The following is a 9,849-nucleotide window of genomic DNA, read 5'->3' on the forward strand; positions in this document are numbered from 1 at the left end:
CGGTTAACCGAGTGGGTGGCTTACCTGCACTCTCCGTGAGCCCTTCCTGTCTTGAGTTTGGGTCCAGCAACTTCAAGGTTGTGCTCAAACCGAGGCATGGTTTTATGCTGAAAGTGCTATCAACCCCTTCAGTATGCAGGTCTTTGCACTGCTTAACCCGCGTCTCAGAGAGAATAAGACACAAACCTATTCTGCCCAGTCAGAGCATTGAGATTGTATCTAGAGCGCTCCGCCCCCTTCAGGCAGTCGGATCAGCTCTTCATTGCTTCGGTGGCCGCACTAAAGTTTGTGCTGTCATGAAACAGTCTCTCACACTGGATAGTGGATGCAGTCCCACTAGCATATAGGTCCAGGACCTAACCTGTCCTACAGGCATTTAAGCCCACTCCTCTAGAGGCATGGCCTCATCTTGGGCTTGGTCGTGTGACATTTCTTTGGAAGATATCTGTGCGGCGGCAGGCTGGGCCTCTCCGTCCACTTTTATCAGATTCTACAAGTTGGAGGTTCCAGCTCTACAAGCAGGGCTTCTCTCCATCTAGGCTCTATCTTGACCCTGGCAAACAGATTGCCTTACATTTTGGCCTGTACACATTAGTCCTTAAGCACTATTCATTCATCATAAGATCCGACTATGTCCGATCAGCTGTTCAAACGAACCGACTCTTCCGGTTCTTCATTCCCCTTATAAGCCGCCTCTGTCGGTGTCTCGGGGGTTTATAACATGTGCTTTGGGTATACTGGGTCAGTCAGCACACACGGCGCTTTACATTGTGTTCCCATACGTAATACGAGGAACCTCTCTCGAAAGGGAACGTACTCGGTTACTTTCGTAACCTCGGTTCCCTGAGAGAGAGGAACGAGTATTACGTTCCGTGCCGTGTTTATGCTTCTCAGGTATCGCTTCAGTCGATCTTAAAACCTGACACCTATGGCGAATTAGGGTCTTATATAGCCTCCTGTATGCAAATATAAGCACCTTTTTCGGCGGGCTTCTGGAACGCCCCCCATTGGTTCGTTCCTCTCAGCCGCCTCACCATAGGTTCCTGCAGTTGCCGCAGCCCGGCCAATCAGAGCGCTCCTCGCGCTGGGCTATGGCCGTGCAGCTCACTGCGCTTTACATAGATACCTTTATTAAAAGTTTTGCTTCACATTCTCGAGAAAAGGAGTTTTTCCCATACGTAATACTCGTTCCTCTCTCTCAGGGAACCGAGGTTACGAAAGTAACCGAGTACGTTCTCTTTCATGTTAATCAGGTCAAGTTGATCAAGAACTATGCACCGTAGTGCATAGTTTTGCTTTAATTCAGCGCAAGCAGCGTAGCAAATATACACAAAAGACTCACTGACAGAAGGGCATGCAGAAATATGTCGGTTTTTCTTCTTTAAATACTCTTACATTTAGTATAATTTAAAAACTTTCAAAGGGTCAATGTTTGTTTTCACATACATATTCCATCTACGTATACATATCTATGCTTGAACTCCTCAAATCAAACGGGTATGCGCATGTGGGCAGATCCTGTAGCGAAAGGGGTGGTAGCCATGGTAGCGAGAGAGAGTGACAGTCGCCCAAGCCAATCACTTGTTTCGGCCAGACGAAAATAATGAGCGGTGTTTATTGCAGATTAAAAAGTCTAGAGTCACTCAATTTTTATACATTGTTTTCCGAGTACTTACATTTTAATTATGTATTGACATTTAAAGAAAGTTTAAACTAATTTGGACACAAGTGTTTTAGATAATTCTTACCTACCCTACCTTTAACTTCTTGAGCAATTTGAGCTACAGTAGCTTGTCTGCTTGATCGGAGCACACGGGCCAGCCTTCGCTCCCACATGCATCAATGAGCCTTGGCCGCCTATAACCCTGTTACTAGTTCACCACAGTTCCTTCCTCTGACCACTTTTGATAGATATTGACCAAACTCACTGAAATTATTACACTTTTTCCTACTTCTAACACTTCAACTTTGAGGACAAAATGTTCACTTGCTACCTAATATATCCCACCCACTAGCAAGTGCCGTGATGATGAGATGTTCACTTCACCTGTCATAATGTTATGCCTGATCGGTGTATATTTATATATATATATATATATATATATATATATATATATATATATATAGCTAGAGAGAGAGAGAGAGAGAGAGAGAGAGAGAGAGAGAGAGAGAGAGAGAGAGAGAGAGAGAAATAAAAAGTTTTATTTTCTCACTTTAAAATGCTCATTCTCCAGTGTTAGCTGTTTGAAGGTTTCAGTTTCTAGTCCGTTGGTGTAATGCTGGTCTTCCCCACAGGCTGTTAACTTCTCAGATAGCTTCAATATCACTTCCTGTTTGGCCTGGTTCTTGTGCATCAGGAGCTGGACACTCTCTTGGAGTTCAGCGATATGGGAGTCCCTCTGGTTCAGATCCCTCCATAGTTTCTCATTCTCTTGCTGCAGGGACTCCAGATGGTCTCGCAGTTTGGCCGCACGCCGTTCACCGTGTCTGAGGAGCTCCAATCGCTCCTGCTCTCCCTCCGCAGCTAGAAACTGAGCACAGGTGCGTTTCTCCAGCTGAGCATCTTCTAGCACTTTATGCAACAACAACACCAACTCCTAACAACATACACATATGCAGGTTTTAGTTGATTATATAAGTAATAAATAATCCATTAGGAATATAAAGGAGAAGGGGTGGTTAATGTCCTCACTTTACCTTCTGTGCTTTGACCTCTTCAGCCAGGGAAAGTTTTTCATGTTGAAGTTGAGATGTGTCTAGGTCCAGAGGTTTGAACTTTTCTTTCCAGCTCTTTCTGTCTTGTGACACTGTGGAAAGATGATTTTTTTGCAGGTCCTCACACTTGGAATTAGTTGGGGATTCTGGGGTTTGAGAAGATCCAGGTGTGGGGACTGCTAAAGCTAAGAAGGAAGGTAGCCATGAGCATTTACATTTAAAACAATTTATTATTTTTCTGGTGAGAAAGTTTTAGAGCTTACTGGATGTCTTAGATGAGGGTGTTTTTTGGGTGTCATTTGGGTCGAAAATATGGAAAACACTTTGTCTAATTTCCTGTGACTGTCGGTTACGGAAGCTGTGCACTGTGTTCCTGCAAGTCAAACACAGAGACACACAATAGCAACTATATTTTTGGAAGAAAAAGGCCAGTGTCAAACTTGCAACATGAAGCTAAGTGTGTTGTGGATGGTTGCCATGTGGTTGCTAAGGTGTTCGAAGTCTTCTGAGTGATTACAAGGTTGTTGTTAGGTGGTTGTTTACTGGATCAACTGAACAGAGCCCACTCAAGTCTCTAGATTCAGCTTGTTCTCTCCTATTTAAGTCTGAAGGTTCTAAACACTTTCTAAAGTAAAACCATTATTAGCATATAATTTATACACAGAGATTGTTAAAAAAGAAATAATAATAATAAAAATAAAAACAGGCAGGCAGGTTGGCGGGACGAGCAGCTGCTGTCCTGTATGTTTCAGAGCTGAAAACTTCCTTGTTAGTAGTCAAAGAAAAGCTTTTATAGACACCAGGCCCAGAAAACAATCGTGAGCTTTATTCTTATGTCATAGCGCTATGAAACACGCCTCTACAGAACGTGTAATTCAGTAGTCCCGCCCACCGACTCATGGAGCTGATTGGTCACAAGCTAGCAGCAATAAATATGTGGAAGAAGATAGCAAGATATTGTGGAACAACACAGTCGCTGCATAAGCTTTCTTCAGATCATAATATTATTTTGAACAAAGTTCCAGCTCACGTTTGTGTGTTCGCTTCATTTTACTGCGGAATCGTTTGTAAACAAGTCTCAAGTGCTGGATTTGCAGACACAATGTTGTGCCTTCTATATTGGATCCAACAGGAATGGTCCAACAAACTTATGTGAGTAAAACGTCTTTTACATATGTAGTAGTACTAGTCCCGGGACTGTACCAGACCAAAACGTACGCCCGTCGGCAGAAATTCTTTCTTGATCTGGGTGCACACGTGTGTGTGTGTGTGGGTGAGCGCGCGTTTCACGCTTATATCGACCGATCGTGCGGATGTGAGCCGTGTAATATAATCTTGGGTGGATGAGAAATAAATCATTGTGTTTGTTTGATAAAGACAAGTTGCAGTTGCCGCTTTCAGAATAATCTCTCCCTCATGTGAGCTGAACTGACAGGGGGATAGATATGACAGCGGAGCTGAACCTCATTAAATATTCAAATCTTATCCAATCTTAGTTGTGGGCGTTTACTTCCAAGTCTCCAGTGCGCCATCAAAACCCAGCGTTCAGAAGACAGCCTCAAAACCAGTGTAGAAAATAGCCTATTACTTATTAGTTATGATGTTTTTGAATGTAAAAAACACACGAACGTCAGTAGTTGACCTCAGACAACAGTATTAAAAAGAACAAAAGCCAGTTCATGACACCTTTAATAGACTGATGCAAGCAATAGTAAGAGCTATGCTTGCCTTAGAATTTATTCTGATTTGTTACCAGAATCCTTTGGGTGTCTTATGTAATCAGTTGAATGAATTTTGAAATTGCAGATGATGATGAAACGGTGTTTGAAATGATGTGTTTTATTCAGAACAGAAGCAACTTCCCACATCCTCAATGAGACAGACGTAAAACAACAATCACTTCCTAATCTTATATTTGATATACTATATAGTGCAATGCCCGCATTATTCAGTAACCAAACAGGCTAAATTTTCTTGGTTTATTTTTTATTGTATTCTTTTACGTACGTTTACTTTTTTATTTTCTGTTTATGAAGTTGTACATTTTATGGTGCATTCTTCTTTTCATATACCCATATGTATTGTTTATTCAATTTATTTGTAATACGATTTTTTTATTTATAATTTATTAATATTTTAATTGATTATGCTTCTTTTCTGACGTTGTCTATTGTGAGAACTCCTCAAAAAACAACTTGGTTACTCTCATACATATAAATGTCAGGAAGTATATGAGTATGACAGAGTAAGGTTCTAACTTCTCTAAAATAATCATTTTAGGGAAATTTGGATGACACAGCTTTTTTTTGGAAGGTGTTGACGAAGATATTCAGCATGACCTATTTTTTATTTTACCCTAGAAATTTGCTATGATACCAGTGTCCATTTCGTTAGAACAGACAGAAAAAACATAATGAGTGCATGTACTCACTGGAGCTCAATTAGTGGATGCTTGATTGACATATTGAGAGGGTTTTTTATTCCTGGTGCTGGCAGACTGGCAGCTTCTTCACCCACCAGGCCAGAAGGAGTCTTCACTATGGGCAAGAAGTTAGCTGTGCAGAAGAAAACCGACAGTTTGTTAAAAAAAAAAAACTGCATTAAATACATTTGATAGTCCAGTATAACAAGTATAAAATGTAATTTATTCGTGTGATGACAAAGCTGAATTTTCAGTATCATTACTTCAGTGTCACATGATCCTTCAGAAATCCTTTTAACATGCTGATTTGGTATATATATATATATGATTTTGATTATTTACAACTGTTGAAAACAGTAAGGCTGTTTATGGAAACTGTTCTTGCTCCACCTAGTTCATGTCTCAGCATGCCTGAAATTCCTGATGATCACAGATTTTCTGTTTAAGATCCATATGCTAACCACTAGCTAGCACAGAGTAAAAAATACAAATATTATTTCTGTCTCTGAGAAAACTTTTAGGTTATATTTGGCTAGGGGTACAGTATTTTAGATTTTCTACCGATTCAGCTGCTCAGACAATCATTTCCTCATTTCCTGCATTTGAGTCTCATCCCACAGCTGTTTCCTAAAGCCTGGATACCAGAGCTTGAGTTTGGAAGGTGGTGTCTGTGTAAAAGGAATGAAAGTGCTTTTAGCACAACAACAAGCCCAACCCAACTTGGATTCCCGAAAATGACTCATGTATGCACTGTAAATTAGAGGAGACAGGGAACAATTCATACGTAGCAGATATACATTAGAAAGTGATTTTTATGTTTAAAGAAACGTAATATAAAGCTAGACCAAGTTTTGAATGAACTTTTATTTTTATACCTTCATTTAAATTGTAGCTTTAGTATATTTTTGTGATTTTAATTTTCATATTTTTATATTAATTTATACATTATTTAATCTTTATATTATATTATATTAATTAATTATATTTGATATATTAATTCATATTTTATTCTATGTCTACTTTATTTCAATACATACTTATGAAATAGATTTAGTTAACAATAACACTCCTGTAGACAAAAGAGCTAATGTGGATGTGAATATGTTCAGCAGAACTACAATTTCTGGTAATACTTTATAATAAGTATATATAATTCTATATTTGTTTCATGTTGCCTATTGAAATTACTGATCTGTGAAAGCATTATAAAATAATAGAAACGTTGTCTCTGAGCAGATGTGAATGAATAATGGCTTTTTGCTCAGTCATTCAAATGCCTCCACTTGGGTTAAGTGCACAGGGGAACTGAGCTCAGCAGTCATTTTATGTTCAGGTCAAACTCTAGATTGTTAGCTAAGAGCTATGCAGCACTGATATGTGATGCAAACCAGAGTAAGTTGCATAGCTGTCCTATGACATAGTGAATAAGATGGATATCGACATCATCCAGATCCCACCCTTTGCCGCTATTGCTAAAGTTTCCAGATGATTATCAGCCTAAACATTTCTTTTCTTGTCACACCCTCCTGCTGCGACAGATAACAGAATGAGTAGAATGAGTATCTGCTAGACAATACATGCACAAACATAGTTAAATCCTGGTGAGCATTTCACAAATAAAATCTCAGACTGGGGTGTTGTAACCTCCCTCTTGGGCTATCATAGATGACTAAACTAAAACAATGCAGCCAGCTGAGTAACATGCTCTCCGATTGGCCGCTCTCAGCTGTTCCCTTTGAGTGAACTATTATAAGATTGTGCTTTCCTCCCTTTATCCTTGGTTTTTCCTTTCTCTGTCCCCTGTGTTCATGCTCAGGTTTAGTAACATTGTTTAGGAACAATGTCCTATATACTGGGATGTTATCTTGAACACCAAATGTAGGTAGCAAGTACTGTATATGTAACATATAATAGACCCAGATTATCAACTCAATAAATAGTCAATAAATCAGTCAGTTAAAACATTATTTAGGTTTTACAGATTCCAAGCATTCTGGAAATAATCCTCGAGTTCTTTCACTTTCTATTAACTCACATGACAAACATCTAAACTTTCCCCTAAAAATTCATAATCAGATCATATTTCATAAACATTGTAATTTCCAAGGTGTAGTAACTGCTATTTAGTTTTCATATGAGCATTGCTAGGTTTCGTATTGCCTTCCTCAAGGTCTTGTATTACCAAGCCGATGAGCTCAAACTCTTACCAGGGCAGTTTGCTGATGGTGTGCTTGCCACAGTTTGCTTGTCAGGTCTTGGCATGGATTGATGTTCAGCATGCTGATCCCTGTATAAGGCACGTTTCAACTGCAGCTGTTGCAACCAGTACATCTGGGTTTCCCTGTTAGCTGCCTGAAAACAGAATGAGGAGAATATCCAGGTGGCCTTATTTTAAAAATGTATAAAAATGTTTGGTTCAGAATAGACTTTATCAAAATGTGAGCTAGCAGCCTTTTCTCTCTGACGTTATTTCAGCATTGTTGATACTCAAGAATGTGATGCATTGCATGCAATATGAAGTGCAATCATGTGAACAATGTGTCCTTTTAAAGTAAGGACTGTTTGAGCCTACTGATAAAAACAAGTTTTAAGAAAGAAAGAAAGAAAGAAAGAAAGAAAGAAAGAAAGAAAGAAAGAAAGAAAGAAAGAAAGAAAGAAAGAAAGAAAGCTTTATATTCCTCATTTATACACTTGAAGCTTGTTTGTGAACAGCAAATGACTTTTAGTATCTTCAATGATTTAAAATCATGAATTGTCATTAGAAATCATAACATTTTGTTTCACTTTTGTTTGTTTTTCATTTTTTCATTTTAGTCCAATAGATGTTTTATGGACATTCCCAGGTCCTTAACCTAAGAACAATTAACATTTACAGAAGATAGAACATGAAAGTCATATTGACATTTATTCATTGTTTCACAACCTCCTTTATTACTATATAATTACATTTTTTCCCTGTATAGTTCCCATTTTCTTCTCATGTCCCAATTACCATCCCAACCCATCCCAAGCAGTTCATCATTTTTTTCAATTTATGGAAGCCTGTTGTTTCAAATCAAACCATGTGATAACATTACCTTGAGAATGAAAGTGCGCTCTGGAGTCTGTATATGGAAGGTTCCCTCCTCTCCCTGCAACGGGTAGCTGAACGTGGCACGAGAAAGGTCCACCTTACCCAGAGGATTGATATCCTGTGCCGTGCGGTAGTAAAACAGCTGACAGCTCTTCTCCTCGTAGGCAAACCAGCGGGACTTCCAGGCTTTGAGAGGTCCACCCTGCTTGTTGAGGTAGCCGCACAGTTTACTGTTGGACTGAGTGAGTGTACTTCTGAAGGTGACAGAGGTCCCATCAGGCTGAGCAGCATTTATATTGGTGTTCTCCTTAGCCTGTGCCCCATCTGAACGACCCAAAGACTGCTGTTGGGTCTCCTCAGTGCCGACGAGCTCATCTGCAGGAGATACGTACATGTCTGGTGGAGGTAGAGTGCTGGAGCTTCCCTTGCTCTCCATCTGGTTATCTCAACAAAAAGAATAAGAGACATTAGAGAGAATGTTCTCCAAGTAATTAAATGATGTCCATCAGCATAGCCACATCAGAAGGATATGGTACTAATAGCACAAATACTAATAGCAGAAAATGTTAAATTATTCAAACATGGCCATCTTAGTCCACTATTGTTATTCATACATAAATAGATTTTTACTTTAAAAAAATATATATATATTTTTTACTCCACAAATCTAAAAACATTAATGTGTCCACAAATCCCTAATTATTAATAAAAAAACGTTGATATTGAACATAATAAAATGCCAAAGATTTCTATTTTCCAGAGACACAAAATTAGTGCAATTAACCTTAAAACTGTTTTAACTGACTAATACACTTATATATGGTCAAGAGGAACAAAAAATAAGGTGAAGATACCATCTTATCTTACTTAGGATTAGGAATAACAATAAAAAAGAATCACGGAGAATTACAAATACCACTTTCAAACGCATTTCACAATAGGCTAACCCATTTCAGTTTCCTCAAGGTTTCGCAATTATAAATATCACCAGCATTTACAACTCCAGCTTATACTTCATACCAGTAAATCATACAATTCAAGTAGAAAATACAGTTTCAAATTATTTTAATGTACAAGTATGGACTGCTAAACATGATATGGTAAGTGTTATTAATAAATCAATAAAAAACATGGTCTCTTCATATGCGTGCATTGTTCGCATGTCAGTTGTGATAAATAAACTGAAACAAAACACACTATTTACATAACAGTAATGCTAGTTAAAAGTCAGACATAGCCTAGCCTACCTTGTCTTTAAAAAGCTTTTAAATGTTCTTTAGTCCATGTGTTTGTCCTGGGACCGTCTATATGGGACTATAGATATAAACAACTCGCACGCTGCTATACTTCTTGAATGATTCATTCTCACAGAGTCCCGGCATTAAGGAAATCAGGAAATGTCACACATCAGGAATATGTAAATTTGGATAGCAAGCGGGCGTATTCAGGCAGGCGTGTCAAGGTTTAGCCAGTTTTGAAACACTTATAGGCTACGTTACGCCATTTATCGGATAAACTTGTCAGAAATGTAGTCAGCTAGGGCTATTTTAATCAAGCCATGTAATACGAGACTGAACGATTTAACCATTAAAATACAATGTAGTTTGTTTGCTACATGAAATACAAATAATAACTAACA

At 38.6% G+C, this 9,849-nt stretch overlaps 1 protein-coding gene across 1 annotated transcript in view; it reads right to left on the minus strand.

Annotated features, from left to right (window-relative positions):
- Positions 1 to 9,591, minus strand: part of tbc1d2 (TBC1 domain family, member 2) — a 42,321-nt gene extending 32,730 nt beyond the window's left edge. Inside the window, exons 1-7 of the mRNA XM_067457110.1 lie at positions 9,458 to 9,591; positions 8,215 to 8,646; positions 7,345 to 7,489; positions 5,147 to 5,270; positions 2,979 to 3,088; positions 2,698 to 2,900; positions 2,214 to 2,597 (exon numbers count right to left, since the gene is read on the minus strand). Of these exons, the coding sequence (XP_067313211.1) occupies positions 2,214 to 2,597; positions 2,698 to 2,900; positions 2,979 to 3,088; positions 5,147 to 5,270; positions 7,345 to 7,489; positions 8,215 to 8,646 (1,398 nt within the window). The 5' untranslated portion in view covers positions 9,458 to 9,591. The remainder of the gene's footprint in view (positions 1 to 2,213; positions 2,598 to 2,697; positions 2,901 to 2,978; positions 3,089 to 5,146; positions 5,271 to 7,344; positions 7,490 to 8,214; positions 8,647 to 9,457) is intronic.
- Positions 9,592 to 9,849: the final 258 nt, after the last annotated feature.

This window comes from Pseudorasbora parva, chromosome 11, assembly GCF_024679245.1.
Source record: "Pseudorasbora parva isolate DD20220531a chromosome 11, ASM2467924v1, whole genome shotgun sequence".
Lineage (NCBI taxonomy): Eukaryota > Metazoa > Chordata > Actinopteri > Cypriniformes > Gobionidae > Pseudorasbora > Pseudorasbora parva.